This window comes from Astyanax mexicanus, chromosome 17 (genome assembly GCF_023375975.1).
Source record: "Astyanax mexicanus isolate ESR-SI-001 chromosome 17, AstMex3_surface, whole genome shotgun sequence".
NCBI classification, from domain to species: Eukaryota; Metazoa; Chordata; class Actinopteri; order Characiformes; family Acestrorhamphidae; genus Astyanax; species Astyanax mexicanus.
The window spans coordinates 11,555,331-11,580,335 of NC_064424.1; the positions used below are offsets into that span (position 1 = coordinate 11,555,331).

The 25,005-nt window shown below is 39.5% G+C and overlaps 2 protein-coding genes across 9 annotated transcripts in view; both read left to right on the forward strand.

Moving 5' to 3' along the window:
* rasgrp2 (RAS guanyl releasing protein 2 (calcium and DAG-regulated)) overlaps positions 1-25,005 on the forward strand; it is a 494,831-nt gene that overhangs the window by 316,284 nt on the left and 153,542 nt on the right. The gene's annotated exons all lie outside the window — the stretch shown is intronic.
* The window catches only part of nrg2a (neuregulin 2a), a 189,330-nt gene that overhangs the window by 126,508 nt on the left and 37,817 nt on the right, over positions 1-25,005 (forward strand). For all 6 annotated transcript variants that reach the window (XM_049466483.1, XM_049466482.1, XM_049466485.1 and 3 more), the window contains exon 4: positions 19,634-19,754. In XM_049466483.1, the coding sequence (XP_049322440.1) occupies positions 19,634-19,754 (121 nt within the window). The remainder of the gene's footprint in view (positions 1-19,633; positions 19,755-25,005) is intronic.

A 25,005-nucleotide genomic window follows, 5' to 3' on the forward strand; every position in this document is an offset into this window, starting at 1 on the left:
TCTCACTAATATGAAAGTATAGCAGGGTGGGGGAAGCCAGGAACTACCAGAGTGTAAGAGGTTAAACATTTGCCGCTGTGGGTGGTATTAAAATTAGACTAAGTTTTAGATTCTCAAAGAAAAGTTTGGTTCTGATTAAAGCTCAACATTTTCTTTTACAGCAGGTTCCTCACACTTCATTTCTTGTTTCTGATCATGTTTATGGCTAATGCTTTATTTTTATGTATCATATATTTATTCATATTTTATGCCAAGGGCCCCTCAGGAGAATGCTCTTTTGGTCTTGCTGGGTTGTTTTCCAAGTGTCCAAGAATTATGTAAAATTTCATTTTTCTGATTAGAACCATCTTTCCTGTCACTGAGCATTAATGTCAGATGTGAGGTCTGCAAACAGTTTCTCTAATAGGAAAATTACAGTGGATCCCTTGCTGCTAGGTTATGGGCTGTTCTGAGGTTTTGTGTTTGCCTTTGTTTTTGGATTCTTCTTCTATTTGGTTAATCCAGCAAAAAAAAAAAAAACATATTTTCATTCATAAAATATATTTTTATGGCTTTTTAGGTCTTGTTTTTCCAGAATAGATACAGTTGTGAAACATTTGGAATCACTTTTAAACTGTGACTGTGACTCTTTGCACAGAGGAGTTTTAAAATGCTGTAAGATCTTCATCCAAGTTATTATATAAAATAAATAACAATTATATTATGAAACAACATTTTGCAGCACTATATTTTTATGGATGCAAACTTGTCACTTATGGAAAAACAGACCTTTTTGCAAATAAAATTATCTGTACCAGCAGATGGTATTTTATCTGTAGTACCCAGACATGCCATATGTCATAGGACAGGAATTACCAAGTTTATGTCCCATGACTTTTGCCATGTCAAATTGCCATGTATTGAATCTAAATGTGATTTCTGTCAGAGTTCTTCTCTGTACCCATGGACAATTCTAGCCAGATTCTGCTAGTCACGATCATTACCACCCACTGCACTCTCCTCTGTGGGTGGTAAGGCCATATATATATATAAATTCAGCGATTGCTCCTGGCCAAGCTATCTATGCCATAAAGACAATATGTTGCACCACATCACTACATTCTGTGGTCTTTGTAGCCACCAGTATCCCCAATCTGAAAATGTGTGCAGCATTATCGACTGAGGAATGCAGTGCAAAAGTCTCCATACCCTTTGTCATTACTTCAGGATAGAGGTTACAAAAGGTGTCACTTGTTTTAATAAGTTTACTGCCACTGCACAGATCTTGAGAGAATGAATACTCATCTGGAGAACTATGTCAATGTCTGTCAAATTCTGTCGTTCTTTAAGTCCAAGTCATTTAAGGTTCAACAGCATTCCTCACATCTTTAGAAATCTTTTAAAACCAGGTCAAGCTGAAGTTTAACAGTATTTTGCTGTGAAGAACTAAATGTTGACAGTAACCAAACTGGCAGCTCTGTGGTAAAGCGGAGCAGATCTCACACCTGAACTGATTGGAACGTCTGGCTCCAATTACCCTTTTGAAAGGGTCATTATCCTGGAGGTCCACATACTTTCTCCATGATTGCTTAAACTGTGTTTTTCAATAAACAGATGGCTCTATAAAATCTGTGCTCATTGCATAAGACTCAATGAAGACGCTTCAGAGGGCTCCAGATTTTTTTTTTTTAAACTACCATTTCTTTTGTTAGCTGTGTGTGTGTATTTGTGTGTGTGTGTGTGTGTTTGTGGGATTTTTATTGCACTCACATATTTAAATATCGTGTCATTAAAATATTTCGTAAGACCTTTGTATTTTATATGTAGCAATTATGTCTTTTGCTCTAGCAACCAGTGTGTTTATTATTGTTAATTACAAAAGACATGAATAGAACAGAAAAGCATTGAATGATTTAATTTTGCTATGCAAACACACAAACACACACAGAGACACACCCCTACACAAGACTAACATTGCCAGTACACTGGTTCTGGATGAAAAAAAATCATTTTCAATATATCATATAAATCCTTCCAAAGAAAAAAAAAAACGCATATCAAAAATTTGAGTAATACGTTATTTTCTTAAAAAATTGTAAGTCACAATATTTTAAGAACCTTCTTGATTGAAGAAATATACGTCTACATAAAGCACATTTAAATAAATACAGCATGCTTTAATGTAAAAAAATATATATATTTAAAATTTTAGAGATTTTTTTGGCGTGTATTTTATGGACTATAAGGCGCACCGTATTATAAAATGCACTATTAATGAACCTCTATTTTCTGGTCTATTTTCATATTTAAGGCGCACCGCATTATTTTTAAGCAACAATAGTAAGGAACAAGGGTGTAGCCATGTCTCACTTTTAATTCAGTAATTCGTATTTCTCTCTGAAAAACTGGGTGTTTAATTTGGCTGAGTAAACTGCTTTATTTATTTACAGTAAGCTAAGATTTCCGCTAGCCACACTTAGCAGAGCTTAGCGCTAGTAAATGCCGCCCGATAGCACTACACTGAGGAACCCTGAGTGCTCTGGTGAACCAGGGCACTATCAGCTAACAGTTTGTCCTGCAAAGCTTGTTTTTACACGGTAAACATGCAGACTACAGTCTGATATACTCACCTCTGAATGGTGAAACAGCTAGCGCTGTGGTTAGCAGCTAATGCTAATACTGCTGCAGCCTCGGTTCTGGAGAAACATCACTGAAACTCCTGTATAATGCTGTACCTAAATGGAGTGAGTTTACTGCTACTTACAACCTGACTGGTAAAATTTAAACATAAGGCACACCGGATTATAAGATGCACTGACGATTTTTGGTAAAATTGAAGGATCTTAAGTGTGCCTTATAGTGTGAAAATAAGGCAGATCTGCTGTGGATATTTTTGTCAGTTTTCTCTGTATTGGAATATTGGAATTGTATTATATAAACAGAAATTGACAACATCAACCACAATATATTGAGATATATATATATATATATATTTGGGCCATATTTTTTTAGCTCTAATGTAAACTCATCTTTTATTTCCATAACCCCCTAAAACATGTTAATACGCCCACATTTCAGTTCTTGACCCTCGTAACCTCAACTCTCATAATCTCCGAAGATTTATAGACCCTCAAACATAACCCTGTGGGACTCCCCAGAATATGCCGTTTCTGCATTAGGATTAATAGCAGAATAATAATCCTAGGGTTCAAAAGGTTAGAACACACCTACAGAGACAGGGGGTGGCGAGAGAGTGAAAGAGAGAAAGAGAGAGACAGAGAAAGGCACACACACACACACACTTACACACACACACACACAAAAATACATGCACACACACATTGTGCTAGACTGGCGTCTAATCGGACTGTGCCCTGTGGTCTAAGAAAACTACAGCGACTGGTCTGATCTTTTGAACTGCCCTCTCTTTTCTCCTGGGCTCGCCACATGTGTTTGTTTAGGGGCTCGAAAGCTGAAAAGTAGTTGTGCACATTGTGGCGTCTGTGTAATGGAGAAGACCCCTCTGAAAGCTTCGCGAAGCTCTTTAAAGGAGAGGGATGTTTCAGATAATGGAAACCACACAAAATCAGCAAGAATGCATGCAGTATAAATTGACCTTCTGGCGAAGTGATAAGGGATCCCTGCGCCGGCCGTAATGAGAGACATCTCCAGAACTCTCTGCCAAGAGTCGATGGGGGGTTGGCGAAGACACTGCGCTGGTACTGTGGCAGGAAGCACGCCTGTGCTATCAAACTCTCTGTAGCATCATTTGTCATCTACTTGTCGTCTTTTTCAGCTTCTGCTCTCGTGAGCTTACTCTCACGGGCTTACTTCTGCCCTCAGACACAAAAGGCATTTATGCACCGCTCGCATTCAGATTTCTTCCTTTCTTTTATTTCTTGAAACCCACACTTCTAAATCCTTCTTGGCTGGGTACAGTTCTAGGGAAAATGATACTTAAATGGGTGTAGACAATTTATGTGGAAATAATCTTCACAAAGAAACATCAATGAATAAAAAAAAAACTGAACAAAACACTTTTATAATATTGAAACTTCTAAGTTAGCAGCAATATCTCTAGTAGGGCTAGGCGATATGGTTAAAAACTCACAAAATCTGCAATACCATATCGATATGTGGTGCCAAATCAAATAAATAGGGTAAACCTGCGAAGAATATTGAACAATATTGTTTCTTTGTTCAAATTCTCTAAAACTGACACCCATAAATCCACAATTCCAGATATTTGCTGGTTTTTTTTTAGGAATATTTTATCCTCTTCATTTACACAGATATGGTACAATATGATACAATATGACGAAACTTACACAAGGATACATTTAAATGATCAGTATTTATTTGTAACACCATACATGAAACATATAGAATGTTTAAATAGTAAATGGCTTACTGTGTATCCAAGTAAGTATTTTATTGATTCAGTATCATCTTCACTGGTTTATGTTGAAATAAAGTCGTCGTACTACTTCTTTAATTATAATTTTTCTACTGTCATCCTTCCATAAAGAAAGTAATTTCCACAGAAACTATCCATATACAACACTTTCGGAAATTTTTTTGGAAATAAATCACAATCAGATGATAACCCTCGTAGCAGTCGCGTTATTACGATAGGGTCTTTTTTGTTTTTTTGATCTTGTATAAAATGGTTTTGAACATATATTGATATTGACTGTATATTGCCCAGCCCTACTCTGGATTATGGTTATGTCTTTAAAGTTTATGGGAGCGTGGAGAGAACGCAAAGATGCTGTGACCACCCGTAGGACAGCTCCCCAGCCCCCTCAAGCGCCCTCACCAGCCCCCCACCACCCCTCACCCGATGTCCATGAGGACTCACTCAGCCCTAAGTGAGCATGAGCAAATGGACGTGCCTCCAGAAGACGAAAGAAAACATTCGGAGCAACAGGGACCTCTCCTTTCATTTTTACGACTTTCCTAGAACCCTTTGGAGAGAGCGTGGAGAGATAGACATGTTTATGAAGCTTTCCAGATGGCTCCCTTTTGCCCCCCACCCCAGCCCAGACTCCCTTTTCACTTCTTCGGCCATGAAGGATTAATCAAACTCAGGAGCCGGGCTCGCTGGCCGAACCCTTGGGCTTTTTCGAGCGAGGGAGAGTGACCTCGCTTTAGGGGCTGCGGGTCAGAGCGAGGCAGCCTTCGCCAATAAGCCTAGGGAACTTGGCCATAATCAAGCAGGGGGAAGAAATTCAACCCATCCAGTGACATGAAGGGTTGGAGTCACTGAGCCCCGCGTGGTAGGAGAAGGTTAATTGGCTGGTGACTTCATGATTGGATAAACAGGTGTAGTTTGAGACCTGGTGAAGTTGACCTTGTTAGAGTGGAATGCTTTGTCGAAGAACGGGCTAAGGGCAAATCAGTGCTTCCTGTCAGCTAATAGTTCAGCAGAGTTTACTGCGCCCCGGGCTGGAGGACTCGCTGAGCGCACTCGGCGCCGAGCCTGAAGAAGCAGCAGCAGCTCTGTGATTAGCAACCACAGACACCACTCCTGTCAGGAAGCACCTCATTTTCACTCTGCTCTTCATCATCCAGCTGGACGGAGAAGAATGCGAGCGAAAGAGCGAGAGAGAAAGAGCGAGAGAGAGAGCTATTCCTTCAACAAAAGCGATTCCACACACAGAGGAAGGATAGAGAAAAAGATAAAGGCCTTTTTTACGCTCATTATTTATTTGTTTTTAAGAGTGCCTCTGTGGGCCAAAGGATAGATCTCCTCATTTCATTAAGTGTGTAGAGCGAGTTCGTACCCTGCCTCAGCTTTCTCCCCTTCTTCCCATCCCAATCAGTCGGCCTGTTCTCTCTCATTCTCTCTCATTCTCTCCCTCTCTCTCTTTTTCTCTCGTTTTTTCTTCTGGCACATGCTGCTTCAGCAGGTATTTACAACATGCCTTCAGACCTCCAACAGTGAGGTGATGAAAATATCAGATACATGGAGGAGTACTGTACAGTCATGTAGCTGTCAAAGCTTCAGCACTGAATAAAGTGGAATCTGGCGCTCTATCACAGGACCACATGAACGGGAAAATTAATTGCTAACACACCGAGTTTTGCAAGAAAACAGGGCTCAGTCATAATTAGATATGACTGAAAACGTGCAGGTAAAATCAGCTGTGTCTGTATATGTGTGTGGTCTAGAGCCACAGTTCAGTATTTCTAAAATGCCTGTTGCCAAAACCCCCTTCTCCTTAAATCTTATGATATAAATTAGAATAAGTTCACCACCTGTGGCGTGTATTGTCTTTTATTGTCTCTAAGGCTTAATAATCAGTAAATACACGCAAAGCAGACTTGTTGAAATTGTGGTGTTGCTCAGTTGATTTGAGGCAGAAACCACGTAGTTCTGAGGAGCTTGTTTTAGGTTTAGACTTAAAATAAGGCTGAAAATAGTAATAAGTAAATAAATAAATGTACACTGTTTAAAAAAATGTAAATGCACTGTACAATTAAATGACATTGTAAAGTATATTGCTTTGTATATATATTTTTTGTCACATAATTTAAGGTACTATTATTATTTGAATACTGAAATTTGGTCCTTCACTCTGTTTTATTACACTATAATTACAAAGTTAGAAAGACTTACATGTAAATAAAATTAAATAAACACGAGTGTCTTAAGTGTATGCTCTGCCAAGGACACAGAAACTTCCAAATGCATCTGGGCTAGGTTTATTATTAAAACTGAGTAAATTTAATTTATTTAATTAGTTAAGTCCTAAAAGGCATACCTTATGTTATTTCTTATGTTGATTGGAAAGATAAAGACAGGGCCTCTGTGCTATGTGTATGTTATGTTACCATAGTCAAACACCAGTCAGCTTAAGCTGAGCTTGGAATACTATGTTGGTTACTTGTTAATGAGTTAAAGCTTAAGAATTCCTGTTTCTGGTAATTTGGTTACACGCTAAATTAATTAATCTTCATTAATCTTCATTCATTTTCACTCATTTTCATTAATCGTCAGGCCACTGCATGTTTTTGTATATAACTGCATGCAGAATGATGATTAAGGACCCTGTATTTCTCTGCACGCCACCTCTGTATTGTTTCTGCATGCTTATGCTAAATCCTAAAATCTTTAGGTTTTATAGCTTTTTACTTTTTTGTAATTAGCTAAACATTTGCCCAATTAACTTGATTTACATTTTACGTTTACATATATGGCGTTGCCGGGCGGCACGGTGGCGCGGTGGGTAGCACTTCCGCCTCACAGCAAGACGGCCTGGGTTCGATTCCCGGCTGGGGCGACCCGGGTCTTTCTGTGTGAGTTTGCACGTTCTCCCTGTGTCTGCGTGGGTTTCCTCCGGGTTCTCCGGTTTCCTCCCACAGTCCAAAGACGGCACGTTCAGGCTGATTGGAACTAGATTGAAATTGCCCCTTAGGTGTGAGTGTGTGAGTGAATGTGTCTGTGTGTCTGTCTGTGTCTGTCTGCCTTGCGATGGCTTAGATCGTAGAACCTTGTGATTAGACAGTACCTTTCCTGCCGCGAAATAGCCGACGAGCTGATGTGGCGTTAAACTCGACTACCCAACCCAACCCAACATATATGGCGTTTAGCTTTCACACCAGAGTAAATTACAATGTTATTTCTATTACAAAGGTAAATTAATTTAGTGCTAGGAGTCTTTCCCAATTACTTTTTTCTTTTTTTAATTGGTTCTGTTGGTGTAGTGCAGCATTCAGTCACCCAGAGCAGGAATCGAACCGTAGTCTCCCACATGATGCGGTAGCTCACTTGCAGAGGGTGGGGGTGGTGTTATCCACTGTGCCACACTAAAAATATACAGTATTAACTTATATGCAGATACTCAACTTTATTAGTAAAGATTAGTAGGAATGCAATTCATACTTAAAAAAAAAACAAAAAAGAATAAATGAATGTAAGCTTTTTTTTAGCCTGCCAGCCTCCGCTTGGTGTAAGGCGTGTTAGCATCTTTGGCTAAACCCTACTTTTGGCTGGGAGTCAGATATGCAGAAGCCAGTAGAGTGCAGGTTTCCCCAAAATAACTATCTCTTCCGAGGAACACCGCTCCAGGTCTTGGCAATAAAGAGTAACAATGGAAGAAATTCAAAAGTACCTGCTCCCAAGAGGCGTGACACAGAGGGCATGTATACTTTAAACTGAGCGGACAGAGCAGGCCTCCCACCAGCATGCTTTAAAGAGCACTGAGGCGATGTGCCTCACAGGAGCGCAGGTTTATATACGCTCGGATCCAGCCGCGGAGGAACTCTGGGAGGTTTAGCCTGTACGGCGGGGTGGTGGGGGTGGAGGGGGAGCTGAGCGCTGAGCGAGAGAAAGAGAGCGCGCACGCCTCTCGGCAACCTGAAGCTGGCACCGAGCCAGCTCGCTCCGCACTCCGCATGTGTGTTGTGCAAGCCAGTAGAGCACTGTTATTACAGTGTGCCTCCGCCGTCGCTCTGCAGGACATTTTTCTTCTTCTTCTTCTGCGATTTCACGCCACACCACGCGATAAATAGATAATAAGGTGATGAGCGAAGGGCAGAGAGACGGAGACAGACAGAGACAAAGGCTGTAAACAAAGCCAGCGTTGTGTGCTGACTTTGAAAGAAACAGTCTAACAGAAAAATGATCAACAAATCATTTGGCGGCAATCATGGAAGTGAATTTAAACCGCAGTTGTGTATTTCTGAAGTCTCACGCATTTGCCATGAGACATCTCTCACAGTCAGTGAAAATCTCCCACATTTCCCTAGCTGTGTTCACACCGGTGGGCTGCAACGAGTTGCTCGTGTCGGCCCAAATTTGTATCTTGCAGGTGTGTTCAACGCCTTTTAGTTTTGGCTTTGGTTTGGCGTGTCAGTTCACTCGTTGACCGTCTTTGCAATGTGCCACGTGCTTATTTCCAGTCATGCAAGACAAACCTTCCCTTTGTTTGAATGGGGAGAGACCAAAAAACATATTTTTTTTAATCACTGATAAAATCAGATAAAATACCATAAACAATTTGTTGAGTTCTCAATCAATCATGCAAAAAAAAAAATGCTATTTTTAGGCTCGTTATGGCTGCTGCACCTGCGCTCATCTCCATAGCAAGGGAAGGCTTTCCCAGAAGCATGCTACACTCTTAGTGGCACAACCAGCAACTGAAGGGCAGGACTTTATCCTTTAACTGTTCTGCGATCAGTATCCTGTCTGTCCTTTTTAATAAAGTCTCTGGTGGACGGTTAGCATGCTGGCTAATCAAGCAAGCTACCTATCAACTTATCAAGCCGTCAACTCATGAGAGACACCAATTATCCATTATTTGGAACTTGCTCCCACTCTTTATTTGTCTTCAAACTACCCCTGTAAATGGTAAAAAATGGGAATTGCTTGTAGGAACCAAAAATTCAGAAGCTGGAGACCTTGGAAATTTGGCCAATTGGTTTAGAATGTCGATAAACTAAGCCCCTTTCACAAATAAGTCCTGGCTACTTGTAATAGTCCAAAAATAGTAAAAAACCAGCAGCACTTGTGGACCGGAGAATTACCCATTTGTTAGAGATACAAAAATTAACCTTGTTAATTATCTTTTCTGTAACTTTGCCCCCATTTAAGGTGGACTGGACAATATCTGCATTTTAGGGATGCGCTGTATGTCGTAGGAAGACTAAGCAGTAGACACATTTTGATAAATAAGCAGAATTAAAGGGTTTTTTTTTCGTAATTTTTGAAGCTGAACATTTAATTCCCACAGTTGGGCCTGTACTTGTGCAAGTGTTAATAATGTATTAACTACTATATGCATTTAAATGATTTTACTTAATGTGTTATAGTGATAAATGTGAGGTAAATTTGCAAAGACTGAAACTGTAAAAATAGCCATAGCTATTTTTACATACTATCACCATAAAAGTATGTAAAAATAGTTCATATCAATAATAGATGAGGCTATGAGGTTTGAGACGCAGCTCCAGTGGTTAATTATAGCTTTGCTGTGTTGCTCCTGTCTCAGCTGGCCAATAAAAATATTGCGTGTAATGTTTCTAGTCGAATGTTATGCTGTCTCCTAATTTAGATGTATTCATCATGATTAACTCTGTTTTCATTTGTTTATGAGACATTAACAAGAGATCTCTTGGCTGTGCGTGCATGTATACAGCTCTGTAAAAAAAAATCAGTTTCTCTGATTTTGCTATTTATAGGTATATGTTTGAGTAAAATGAACATTGTTGTTTTACCAAATTCCAAATAAAAATATTGTCATTTAGAGCATTTATTTGCAGAAAATGAGAAATGGCTGAAATAACAAAAAAGATGTAGGGCTTAAAGAATGCAAAGAAAACAAGTTCATATTCATAAAGTTTTAAGGGTTTAGAAATCAATATTTGGTGGAATAACCCTGTTTTTTAATCACAGTTTTCCTGCATCTTGGCATGTTCTCCTCCACCAGTCTTACACACTGCTTTTGGATAACTTTATGCCTTTACTCCTGGTGCAAAAATTCAAGCAGTTCAGCTTGGTTTGATGGCTTGTGATCATCCATCTTCCTCTTGATTATATTCCAAAGGTTTTTAATTTGGTAAAATCGAAGAAACTCATAATTTTTAAGTGGTTTCTTATTTTTATTTTCCAGAGCTGTATGTCTTAGTATAGTTACTTTAGAGCTGGTAATTCTTGTAGTCCAATTAAAACTGAAAAGGAATTTGCACAGAAGTAAAAAAACCTGTTAATACACCTGCAGTTTTTGCTCACAGCTGTTTCCGTATGTCAAAATAAATCACAAATTGAGGGAATAAATCAAAACGATCATCTTTTGCTTTATGCAAATCCAGCTAGTCAGCATTCCAACACTAGATAAGGTCTCAGAGTCTCACAATTAACTTTTTTGACATTGGATGGCACTTTTTTTTTGGTATTTCTTGATTTTTTTACGCTCTTCAATAATCCTGTGTTTTTGTTTTGTTCATCTGTAATCTGTAAGCAGAAACACTTGGACAGATGTAGGTGTTTGAAAACAAATGCTTTGAAATCTCCACTAAACCTGCAAACCACTAACATCTCCATATTCCCACAGACTTCCTTGATGCTTTGCCAAAAATTGACATGAGTCATTTCCAGTTGGTCTTTGTGTTGAGGCGTTTCTGACTCCAGATTGTTGTGAAATGCATGTATGCTTGATTGAACATAAACCTGCAGTTTGACACGTTCAGTTTGCTGCCTGTTAAATGGTTTGATTGCATTGGTAGAGGCCAATATTATGCAAAATGTGACAGGAAATATTATCGCGTCCTTTGACTTTTTTCATATCCTTTTGATCCTCCTACCTTGAATGTAGAGGTGATTTCTGTATGCATGGAAAATTCTGGAGAGACAAGGCATTATAATTATCATTATAAAGTCATTATAATTACATCTCACCCACTGCTCTGTCCACTGTGTGTGGTAATGGCTTCCATTATGTATTATTGGTACTTGGTAACAAATATATAGATTTTTTATGTTGTTTAAAACAATTACACCGATATTATTATTATTGTGCATAGTACAATATGCAATATCTTTAATAATCATAAGCATGGATATATTAAATTAAATAATAAACAGGTGCATCAAAATAAATGTTATTTATATAAGTTTTATATAGTATAACATTTTCAGACATTCAGTAGAAACGAAAGAAATCTGTAAACTTGTATCTATTCTGTAAACTGTAAATTAATAAAATAATAATATGGTAATGACATAAACAGTGTAACTTTAAAATGATGTAAGGTACCAAATAATCTACCATAATACTAATGTGCAGGAGATATAGTGCATAAATATATATACATTTATATATGTCTATATGCATAAGTCCAAACAATTAATATGTAATTTTTATGTTAAAAAAAATAATAATACTCATATTATTGTGTACAGTACACTATTGATCATCTTTAAGAATCATAAGTATTGATATATTAAATTTAAGAATATACTGGTGCATCAAAATAAATGTTATATTATAATACTGTATTGACATTAACTCTAATCTAAAAAAAAAATCTAATGCAGGACCAGCATATTTATCTGATGTGCTCCAGCAGTATGAGCCGAGCAGAACTCTCAGATCATCAGGAACTGCTCAGTTAATGCCGCCTGAAGTAAAAACTAAACACGGAGAGGGAGCTTTCAGCTATTACGCTGCTCTTAAATGGAACCAGTTAACAGAGAGCATTAGAAGAGCTCCAACAATAAACATGTTTAAATCCAGACTGAAAACCTACATGTTTGATCAGGCTTTCAGCTCAGCTTAAAACACTGCAGCTCCACACACTTTTATTCTGTAACGGCACTTTTATATTATGTTTTATTCATGCTTTATTCTTATTAATTCCTTGTTGTTCTTTTACATGTTTTTAATTTAATCCTCTTTGTTTTAATCATGTTTTAATCAATCATGCTTTATTCTTATTTTAGTTTTTATTTCCATTTTTACTGTTAATCTTTAACATGTTTTTTTTATTTGATTTCTCTGTGTATTTTCTAACTTGTAAAGCACTTTGAATGACCGTTGTGTATGAAAGATGCTATATAAATAACCTTGCCTTGCCTTGCCTAATGGGTGGGCTAAGCGCTGCCACTATGATCGGGATATCGATCCCAGTCATGCAGCTTGCCGTCAGCTGCCGGAGCCCTGAGAGAGCACAATTGGTCTTGCTCTCTCTGGGTGGATAGATGGCATTCTTTCCCCTCATTACTCTTAGAGTGATGTCGATCAGCACAAGGCATCTGTGAGCTGATGTATCGAAAACGAGTCGCTGCGCTTTCCTCCGAGCGTTAGCGCTGTGATGCTACTCGGCAAGGATGAATCAGCAGCAGTTTAAAGAAGCGGTGGCTGACTTCACATGTATCGGAGGAAGCATGGGCTAGTCTTCACCCTCATGGTGTTGGGGCATCACTAGTTTCTAAAAAGAATAATACTCATATTATTGTGTACAGTACAATATTGAACATCTTTAGGAATCATAAGCTTGGATATATTAAATTAAAGAATTTACTGGTGCATCCCAATAAATGTCTGTATGTCTGTATGCGTAAGTCCAAAGATACACAATTATTGTTTGTAATTGTTAACAAATATAGATTTTTTTTATGTTGTTTAAAAATATATATATATATACCCATATTATTATGTATGGTACAATATGGAACATCTTTAAGAATTATAAACATGGACATACACATGGGCAGAGTTTTCTCACAGTGCAGGTGTGCCAGATGTGCCCTGATCTCCATGGTTCCATCATGAGCTCCTCTCCCCAGGAGGCCAGCCACTTCCCCAGTGCCAGCACCAGCATCCTACCACTACTTAGAGAGAGTGACCGAGAGAGAGAGAAAGAGAGCGAGAGATAGAGAGAGAGGGAAAGAGAGAATAGCAGCACGTTTTCTCAGTGACTTTGCTGTCTGGCCTGCCTTGCCCGAGGCCGAACCTGAGACAATCCCCTTCACATTCCAGGCTGTTGCTCATTTTCACACATTCATTTGGAACAAGAGAGTCTTTAATCATATTTCCTTACAAAGGAAAACACGGGCAGAGAAAAATCTGGTTGGGTTGGAGGCTGTTTAGTTATTCTCTATGAAGTCTCAATATCTGACACAGTTTTCACAGCGGACTGGAGTCTGCCATGGAGAAGAATGGCACTTTTATTGTCCTTTTTTTTTTTTTTTCTTGGAGCATCTCCATTCAGTGTCCTAAAAGATAAATGCAGTTGTTGGGCTGTGTGTGGCATGTGTGTGCATGTTCAAAGAGCTGCTGGAGGAAGTGCATCAGCGTTTTCTAGTGTAAACTGTGGGTGCTGATTTAAAGATGACAGGGAAGACAACAAGAACAAAAGTGAACATTGTGTGCATGAGAGTGTGTCTTCGTGTGAGTGTGTGTCTGTGTGTCTGTGTGTGTGTGGCTAAATAAATAACATTTTTTTTGAAGGTGCACTTAAAATTCTTTAATTTTCCCAAAAATCGACAGTGCGCCTTAAGTATAAATTTTACCAGTCAGGTATTAAGGAGCAGTAAAGACACTTCACTGAAATACAGCGTTATAAGGGTGAGTTTTCTCCAGTGAAGTTTCTCCAGCACTAAGGCTAGGTGCAGCAGTATTAGCATTAGCCACTAACCGCTAAAGAGCACTAGCTCTTTTGCCATTCAAAGGCGAGTGAGTATATTGGACTGCAGTCTGCGTGTTTGCCGTGTTAAAACAAGCTACGTGCAACAAACTGATAAAATGGAACTTTTTAAACTCTTATACATTTAAGCTCAGTCTGGTTCTATACTACATACAATATAATATATAATTGTATAATTATATGCACATTATTGTCATAATAATGGTCTAATGGGCAGACTAAGCGCTGCCACTATGATCGGGAGATGGATCCCGGTCATGCAGCTTGCCATCAGCTGCCGGAGCCCTGAGAAAGCACAATTGTTCTTGCTCTCTCTGAGTGGGTAGATGGTGCTCTTTCCCCTCATCACTCCAAAGGGTGATGTCAATCAGCACAAGGCATCTATGAGCTGATGTATCGAAATTCAGTTGCTGTGATTTCCTCCGAGCGCAAAGAGCTTCAAAAAAGAGGCGGTGGCTGACTTCACATGTGTCGGAGAAGATGTGCTAGTTTTTACACTTCTTTTGATGTTGCATCACTAGGGTTGGGGGGATATACAGCTGAGTAGCAGCTGAATGGTTGGGTCAAACAGCCTAGCAAAACTGGGGAGAAAAAATGGGAGAAAATTGGGAATAAATCAATAAAAAAAATATTAAAGCTCTAATTTCATTCTCATTTTATTCATTACAGTTCAAGCCATGAGCCATTAAACAGTGATATGCCAGAAGTCATGGGATGGCAGAATGTATGTAAATTGATGTGATTAGGATTTGTTAATGTACTTTAGGAGGGGGTGGCTTGGAAATGCCAAAGGCCAACACCTATATAAGTTATGAGGTGTTCTCTTGTGAGTGAGGTTAAACACTGTCCAGTGTGCCCACTCACTGTAAGCCAACGTAACGAATTGACTTACGAATACTACATCATATAAGGCATTACCACTCACAGTGGACAGTGTAGTACAGTGGATATAATGATCGTGACTGGCGATCATCAAGAAGTCTTTGGACATGATAGTATATGATACTGTGGCATGTCAATGTAATGTTAAAAATACACAAAATTTGAAAAATTAGGATGATACCAGGATGTGCATTATATACGTACCTGTACATGCATACCTGTCAAGTCTGCCGTATTTTACCGTATTTTACTCCTCTTTCCCGCCGTCCTCCCGTATTAGTATTTTCCCGTAAATTTCCCGTATTATACTAAATAAAAAAAAATATAGGCCACAGGCGACAATGCACTGTGTGTCTCTTAACCAATCGTGTTGCCGGTTCAAGGAGAAAGTCCCGCCTTTCAGGAGAAACAGCCAATCAGCTTGCTGGTTTTGCGGAGCGCAGTTTAGTGTGGGGGAAGCCCCGCCCCTCCCCTCGCTGTGAGTTCAGGCAGCTAGTCGGAGCAGCTGTCGTTAAAAATAATCTGGATATACGGAGATTTTTCTAAAAGAAAGGTAATTAACCATGTAAACTGTGATGAGATTGTTTCTGATAGCTGGTTAAAAAGACTCTTCTCTGAATCAAAACATAAATTAAACCCATTGTGTGTTTAATAAAATCCAGCTTGTGACTCAGTTAGCTTAACATATATATATACATATTCATTTTTAGCCCTCGGTTGGGCTGTTGGGGCGGCGGAAAAAATCCCTTATTTTTAAGTCCAAAACTTGACAGGTATGGTACATGTATGTGCATGTGTGCAAGCACATGCTATACAACTCTGTGTGCACGTGTGTGTGTTTTGTATGTGTGAGTGAACATGCGTGTGCATAGTTTTCTCATCCTCTTTGCAACATAGCAGCAGCTTAGGTAATGGTCATGACACGTCCTTTACTTTTTACAGTATAATTTCAACCCACGCTCACACGGACCAGTTCGTTTGGGACAGCACGCAGCTGCATGTGCTCTTGGCCCCGCTGAATGGTGGAGAACATGTTCCAGCTCAGTTTGTTCTTTTCAAAAATCAGAGGCTTGGAAAACACAATAATTGCTCTGGCCTGCCAAGAGAATTTGTGAGCTCACCCCACACAATAGCTGAGAAATGGCGGAGCCCTGTAGCAGCAGGAAACGACTTCCACCGTCAGTCGTCACTTCTTTCTTGTTTTGATTCGAAAGTCAATAAACATGCACACATGCGCCCCAGTAGAGCGCTGCCTGAATGGGAGGCGCAGATAAGGCGAGCTTCAACAATGCGCTTGTAACAGATTCTTTGAAAAGCACCATCCAGTGTTTTCTAGTAATCACACACTGTGAATCCTCTCCACACCCTCCTACACCACCTTAACCTCCCTTACCCCCTCACCACTACACCTACTCAGTTTACTCTTCCCTCGCTTCCCTCTGTCTTTCCTCTCTTTTTTTCGGCAACACTTTACTTGGATGGTCCGTTTGATGATGCTCAACTGACATTCAATTACCATTTAACTGCATGTCTGTTAAATGCAATTGAAAAGAAAGGTGAAAGTAAATGATTCTCTATTGAATGTAACCCAACATCCAGCTCTAACCCAAACTCTAATCTTAACATTTTAGCATTGGGTTTAGAGTTAGATTTAAAGTTTAGGTTAAAGTTAGGGTTCAGTGTAGGGTTAGATTTTACGGTTGATTAAGAGTTAAGGTTAGGGTTAGATTTTAGGGTTGATTAAGGATTAAGGTAAGGGTTGGGTGTAGGGTTAGATTTTAGGGTTTATTAAGGGTTAAATGTAGGGTTAGATTTTAGGGTTGATTAAGGGTTAAATGTAGGGTTAGATTTTAGGGTTGATTTTAGGGCTGATTAAGGGTTAAGGTTACATGTAGGGTTAGATTTTAGGGTTGATTAAGGGTTAAGATTAGGGTTAGGTGTAGGGTTAGATTTTAGGGTTGATTAAGGGTTAGGAATAGGTGTGGGGTTATATTTTAGGGTAGATTACTGGGTAGGGTTAGGTGTAGGGTTGGATTTTAAGGTTTTATTAAGGGTTAAGGTTAGGGTTAGGTGTAGGGTTAGATTTGGGGGTTGATTAATGATTAAGGTTAGAGTTAGGTGTAGGGTTAGATTTTAGGGTTTTATTAAGGGTTAAGGTTAGGGTTAAGTGTAGGGTTAGAATTTAGGATTGATTAATGGTTAAGGTTAGGGTTAGGTGCAGGGTTAGATTTTTGGGTTGATTAAGGGTTAAGGTTAGGGTTAGATTTTAGGGTTTTATTAAGGTTTAAGGTTGGGGTTAAGTGTAGGGTTAGATTTTAGGGTTCTTTAAGGGTTAAGGTTCAAGTTAGGTGTAGGGTTAGATTTTAGGGTTTTATTAAGGTTTAAGGTTGGGGATAAGTGTAGGGTTAGATTTTAGGGTTGTTTAAGGGTTAAGGTTCAAGTTAGGTGTAGGGTTAGATTTTAGGGTTTTATTAAGGTTTAAGGTTGGGGTTAAGTGTAGGGTTAGATTTTAGGGTTGGTTAGGGTTAGGTGTAGGGTTAGATTTTAGGGTTGATTAATGATTGAGGTTAGGGTTAGGTGTAGGTTTATGTTCTATTTTGAATCATTTACATTCAACATATGGTTAAGTTGCAGTTAATAGACATTCAGTTGAGTGTTAGTTGAATGTCAGTTGAGCATCAACGACGCCATCAAATGGACCATCCAAGTAAAGTGTTACCTTTTTTTTTTTTTTCTCTAGCAAGCATCCCAACAGCATGCTGAGCGCTGCTATTCTAATATAGCATTACGAGTTTATGACATGAAGACTACTATTCTAGAAGTCTGAATCCACAGAGGCATGATGTGTGGGGGGTTGGGGGGGTGTCCTCACGGAAATGTTTATCTTTGCACGCTGAACATCTTGAGACGCCATCAGGCAGTGGAGATTGAGAGGAAGATTAGTGACGGGGACTAAGAGGTCATTGTTATGAAGTGAATGGCTGTTTTATTACACTGTTTAGATGGGGCTGAGAGTGGGGCGTCTGGGATCAACGGTGGGATAAGATGGCCATTATGAGGATATCGTTCCCCGCCGTAAGCGTGATGTAATGAATGTTATCTCTTTGGATGGCTTACGATGCCTTGTACATTAGTTTCCCGTGAAATGGTGGGAGGCTTCTTCAGAACGATCTCCAGGGAGAGTTGTGATTGTTAACAGCAGAAGTTGATATTGTGAGAAATATTGGGGTTAATTGTACGAATTATACGGTACATTAGAAGAATGATGAGTACATATTGTGTTACTTTTCTGATTAAATACATTTTGTAGATTTAGTGGTATAGTCTGTTTAGGAATCCAGACTCTAGTATAGGTCAAATTCATTAAGTCACTCATTATCTCACATCTTTTAAGGTACTTAAGGTGCCAACCAGCAAACTGACTTCTGCTTAGTTAGCTTTAGTTAAGTGATGAGTAAGCTGGCATACAAGCATGATCAACTTGTGAACAAGCTATACAGTTAGCATGACCAAGCTCCACTGTGCTAGTTGTCCAACAAGACTAAGACCAGTGTGCCAAACAAGACCAAGCTGGTTGACCAGTTTGCCCAGTGAGACCAAGCAGGTTGACAAATGTGTCCAACAAGACCAAGTTGGTTGACCAACAAGATCAAGCTGGTTAACCAATGTGACTATACTGGTTGAGAAGCAAGACAAAAATCATATATAACATACACTGTGCTAGTCAAGAGCTAGTTAACCTGTTTGCATCATCAGTTATGTTTTTACCTGGACACCCGCTTAGACCAAGCTGATTGACCAACATGACCAAGCTGGCTGACCAATATGACCAAGCTGGTTGACCAATGTGACTACACTGGTTGAGAAGCAAGCCTAAAACATACACTGTGTTAGTCAAGATCTAGTTAACCAGTTTGCATTATAAGTTATGGTTTCACGTGGATCACTAGCTTAGGTCAAGCTGGTTGACCAACATGACCAAGCTGGTTGAATAACATGACTAAGCTGGTTGAACAACATGACCAAGCTGGTTAACCAATATGACCAAGCTGGTTAACCAAAAAGACCAAGCTGGTTGACTAAGGTGCCAACAAGTCTAAGCTGGTTGACCAACAAGACCAAGCTGGTTGACCAATGTGCTCAATATGACCAAGTTGGTTGACCAAAAAGACCAAGCTGGTTGACCAATGTGCCAATAAGACTAAGCTGCTTGACCATTGTACCCAACAAGACCAAGCTGGTCGACCAACATGACCAAGCTGGTTAACCAATAAGACCAAGCTGGTTGACTAATGTGCCAACAAGACTAAGCTGGTTGACCAAAAAGACCAAGTTGGTTGACCAACAAGACCAAGCTGATTGACCAACGAGACATCAACCGGTTTATAAGCAAGCCCAAAATCAAGTATATAAAACATACTGTGCTGGTCAAGAGCTAGTAAACCAATTTGCTTATCATCATCAGTTTTGATTAATTTCACCTGGATAACCAGCTTAGACCATCTAAAACCAGCAAAATCAGGTCTTAAGCTGGATTTGTTTAAAAGAACGACACATGTTAAATTCATATGGTTTAATAAAGGAATTTCTAACATGCTAACGTCTTGTGTTGTTTCCTTAGTAACCACAACGTTACCTCCAGGCTCCGGCCACGCCAGAAGATGCAACGACACAGAGAAGGGGTACTGCGTTAACGACGGCGAGTGCTACTTCATACATGGTATAAATCAGCTCTCCTGCAAGTGAGTTCCTTCTCTTTTTGTTGCTTAGTTGTTGTTTTTTTTTCATCTGTCCTCACAGTAACATTACAGTCATGTGTCTCCCTCTCTCTTTGTTTACGTGTCTTGTTCTATGCGTCTTTCTTCAGTTTATGTTTAGTCATCTGCCATTGTAAATGAATGCTAATTGGTGGGTTTATCAGACTCGCTCATGTGCTCATGTTGTTATTTTTAACTCGAGTTCTGGTTTAAGAATAGGATCCATAATGGAGTTTCTACATATTTATATAAACATGTAGCTCTTTTTCTTTAGGCAGCTAAAGTGTTGAATGCTGGTTTTCTTCATAGACTGATGATTAAGAAGTAGCCATACTTTTTAAATCCATTGCTTTTGATTGTTTTGACTTTTCAACTCAAACCAAATGGTATCTATCAAACCAATCCATCTTATCCTATTTAGCCAAGGCTCTTCTTTCTCTCTCTCTTCCTCTTTCTCTCAATTGATGGTCTTTAGCAGTACTTCCCCACCGCTCATCCCCCCGAATCTCCAGCTTGTTTGGGACGCAGCAGGTTGACTCATTGGTGCAGATGTTGATGAGTGTGATTTGTCTATCTCTCTGCGTGATGTGCTTGGGGAAGAAAAGATGGGCATCTTGCCCCACACTGACAGGCTGCATTTAGCGTGCAGTAGGGAAGCGCACATCAGACCACTCCAAAATGCCATGTCACGCTGGTTTAGAGCTTGGTGCAAATATTTACGTGAGGCTGAGGCCTCCCACAAGGTAAATAGGGCCATTGCTTACATTTAAGTTTGGGTTGGGGAAGGGATGGATCAAGATCCATTGGTGGGGTTAGGCGGATTTTTTGTGACACAGATGCTTTTAGGATCATTGAGGACGTTCTTGTTATGTTCTTGAACCCGAAAAACTGTTTGAACCTCATTAAGTAGTGTCAGAAGATGCTGTGCCAGCATACAGACCCTGAAGCGCTTGTGTATATGTGTATACTGTATGTACATAAGTGCAGCTCTGGAAAAAATGAATAAATGAGAGACCACTTAAAAACGATGAATTTCTATGATTTTACCAAATGAATGAAAACCTCTGGAATATAATCAAGAGAAAGATAGATGATCACAAGCCATCAAACCAAGCTTAACTGCTTGAATTTTGGCACCAGGAGTTGCATAAAGTTATCCAAAAGCAGTGTGTAAGACTGGTGGAGGAAAACATGCCAAGATGCATGAAAACTGTGATTAAAAACCAGGGTTATTCCACCAAATATTGATTTCTGGACTCTTAAAACTTTATGAAAATTCTTTTGTTGTTTTCTCTCCATTATTTGAGGTCTGAAAGCTCTGCATCCTATTTTTTGTTATTTCAGCCATTTCGCATTTTCTGCAAATAAATGCTCTATATGACAATATTTTTATTTGCAATTTGGGAGAAATGTTGTCTGTGGTTTATAGGATAAAACAACAATGTTCATTTTACTCAAACATACACCTATAAATCAGAGAAAGCAAAATCAGAGAAACTGTTCAGAAACTGAAGTGGTCTCTTAATTTCTTCCAGAGCTGTATATATACAGGGGTTGGACAATGAATCTGAAACACCTGGTTTTAGAACACAATTATTTATTGTGGTGATGGACCGTTCTGGTGGAAACAGGAGAGTTGAGGTGTACATTGAATTCTGTCGTGATTTGGGCAGCCGTGGTTTTATGTTTTTTGGATACAATCCGGGTTAGCACCCGAACAGCCCTTTCAGACAGCTTCCTCTTACAGCGTCCACAGTTAATCCTGTTGGATGTGGTTCGAACTTCTTGATGGTATGCTGACATTACCCTGGATACTGTGGCTCTTGATGCATCACAAAGACTTGCTGTCTTGGTCACAGATGCGCAAGCAAGACGAGCACCGACAAGCCATGAAACCTGCCACAATGACAGGTGTTTCAGTTTCATTGTCCAACCCCTGTATATGTGGTTAACAGAAATTACAGAATGTGTCATATAGGCATCCATGCACACATTTCTGTAGCTGCTTTTCTGATGTGTTTTGGCAGGAGAGTTCTTAGAAAGCCAAAGAGGCTGTTTTTGTTTTTTAGCAGCCTCAGACCACAGGCTGTGCCATGTTATGAGTGCACCTGCTGGTATTTCCAGCCCAGCTGCAATCTGTGTGTTTGTGTGTGTGTATTTGTGAGTGTGAATGTGCGTGCGTGTGTGTGAGAGCGTTGGTCACCGGAATCAAGCAAGCTCGGCAAGCCAGCACCGGGGACATGGCTGCAACAGCCATTCAATACGCTGTGTACAAATTGGAGGGAGCAATAACTCAATTGGTGCAGCTAATTCACTCACGGGCGAGGCACGGGTCCAGAAAAGTCAGATAATGCAGTCGAGGCCCGCGGGGAATTGTTGCCCCAAAGCCATCTCATTCAATATAGGCCAGGCTTCCGTGGGTATTACTCACCGGCCGAACAAGTCCAGCAGACAGCCTCGCCTCAAATTTATGCCCTGGCTTCTTTCACTTTGAAATATAAGCCTCCACGCACGCATTGGCGGAGGAAGCGCTGAGTAACGGACGAGCGCACAAGTAATTATATGCCTGCTCTAGAGGTGGAGATGTGTATTTCACGGTGTAGCATGTTGAGGCTGCCCCTCACAGCACATGGACGCTATTGTCACGACGCTGTGTGAAGACAGGAGTCGATGATGGAGGAGATTCACGGCTCACCTGGCGCACGGAGATGGATTGCACACAGCCTGTCTTGATGTGAACGGAGCAGAATTCTGTTATTATTCTGCAGCTCTTTAAATAAATCAGTGTATCAGAGTATAGGCATAATACTTAATATATGCTAATAACTGCAAGAATGCAAACACTGAATGTTTAATGTTTCTGTACTCAGTGCTGCAAACATTGATCCATATCTGCTTGTTCAGTTTTAGATTTAGATCTTTAATTTAGTATTGAGTGTTGTAGGCATATGCTTACTCCACATTTAACACACTGAGAGATTAGTTCCACTTTTTAATTTTGGTTATTATTATTTTATTTCTATTTTATATTTTGACCTGATTTTAATCTAGCAGTTGTTGTTTTAAAAAAATTTTCTCACCATAATAGACGAATAGAAATTATCCAATATGTCTTCAATTCAAGAGCGGAAATAGCTATTCCTATACATATCTTCACTGTCCAATGAAAAACAAGCATCTTTAAAACCTTTTTGAACTTTCAATGAAAGTCAATGTAAAAATAGTTTATTTTAGGTTATTTTGAAGTTTTTGTTTCCCTTTGTTCATGAAGAAATTTTGACACAGTGTAAGGGACAAATTGTCTGTTAAAATTACGTATTCATCTAAAAATCGACAAAAATTTAGATATGTGTTTTTTGATTGGAGAGCGACGATATGGACATTTTACTTTACATTGCACTATTTTCATAATATGATTATAAGTGAGAGATGCCATAAAATAACTAGATGTATTTTTAAATGTGACATGAATGTGAGATGCCTTTACCTCATATTAAGGTTCTTTACCAATTAAAATGTTAAGTTCTTCACCCTCATAGATCTTTTTCACAGTACAGCTTAGAGAGAGTCGTTATTAATGATTAAAGGGTTATAGGTTCAATACATGAAGTTGCCATGTTTCCCTCCTAATGGGGAAGCTAGTGGGGAACTGCCTAAGTAAACTAAGAAACTGTAATTCTTTAAAAACATATATATTTTAACATAAAAAAAAATAGCTGGATGTTAATCTATACAGATTTCTCTCATGAAAACTGTTTATTTGGATGAGTAAAGCGCTTCTGTTTATTTACATTAAGCTTAAATTTCCAGTATTTTTTCTAAAGAGTGAGTTGTCAGTGAATTTTCCAGCACTAAGCACTGGGTGCAGCAGCATTAGCGTTAGCCGCTAACTGCAGCACTAGCGGGACGTAAATGTCACCCTTCAGCGCTAGACTGAGGAACCCTGAGTGTTCCAGTAACCCAGGGCGCTATCAGCTAGCGGTTTGTCCCACGTAGCTTGTTTTAACACAGCAAACACACAGGCTACAGCCCAATGTACTCAACCTCTAAACAATGAAAGAGGTAGCGCTGTGGTTAGCGGCTAACGCTAATGTGCTGCACACAGCCAACACCTACTCCTTCAGAACCATCTACAGTGCTAGGAACTCCAGCCACTTTAACCCCAGCTGCGTAATTTCCCGTTCTGATTGCAGCAGACTATCTGCAGGTCTTGTTAGTGCATGGTATGTGTGTGTGTGCTGGCAGAATGGTAAAAGAATGTGATTGAATCAGAGTGCGAGGGTTGAGGGATGGGACACAGGCGCATCGGTTCTCTCCCTCTTTCTCTCTTGCTCTTTCTTTGTCTGGGTCAGGATGGACGACTCCTTGTTTCTGGGACAGGATGCTGCTCCTCTCGTTTTTTTTTTAAATCCACAGTGTTAAAGTAACCCCGAGCATGTGAAGGATTTTGTTCTCTGGCTCTTTCTCTGTCTTCTTCTTTCTCCATGTGTGATCATTGGATGATGTCCTTTCCTGGATAAAAGCTGAAATGAAGAGATTGGGTGATGACTTTTATCTCTTTAAACTCCCACCCTTGGAGAATTGGAGAAACCACAAAGAAAAAAAAGGACACAACAGAAGCTCGAGATCTGATTCAGAATCACCACATTCACCACGTCAGCTCAACTGGGAAAGGCATGTCTACACTGAACCTAATTCATTAGGCTGAATTAGTGAGTGTGAGGAACCTTTGAAGGAACATTATGTACTAACAGAAAAGGCTGAAGCTGAAATGCTACTGCAGTCAAATTTCAAAATGTTGGAAAGAGTTGTCTGCTCCACCTTTCCCCATCTCCCCGGACACAAAACACGCGCAGGTTGCCAGGTTAAGGACACTAAACCTACACAAACAAGCGCAAGATGAACATTAACCAACTAATGTGTATATGTTTTTACACTGTTAACCAGCTCATGCTGATTTATATACCAGTAATACCAGTAAGCACTCAAATGTTAAAATTACCTCAAATTTTGTACCTAAAAGTTGTAATAAATTACCTAGCTAACCTAAGCTGAAGCTTAGAATTAACCAGCTTGGCACCTGCCTTGTAGTCCTTTTGGTCTCCAGGTCTCTTTTCATCTATTTATAATCTATAGGCATTAAGTTTTTATAGAGATGTCTAGGTTTTCAGGTTAGGTACTATATATCCTCCATTTCTTTGCTTCTGCTATTGTGTTTCATACCTGGCAACCTGGA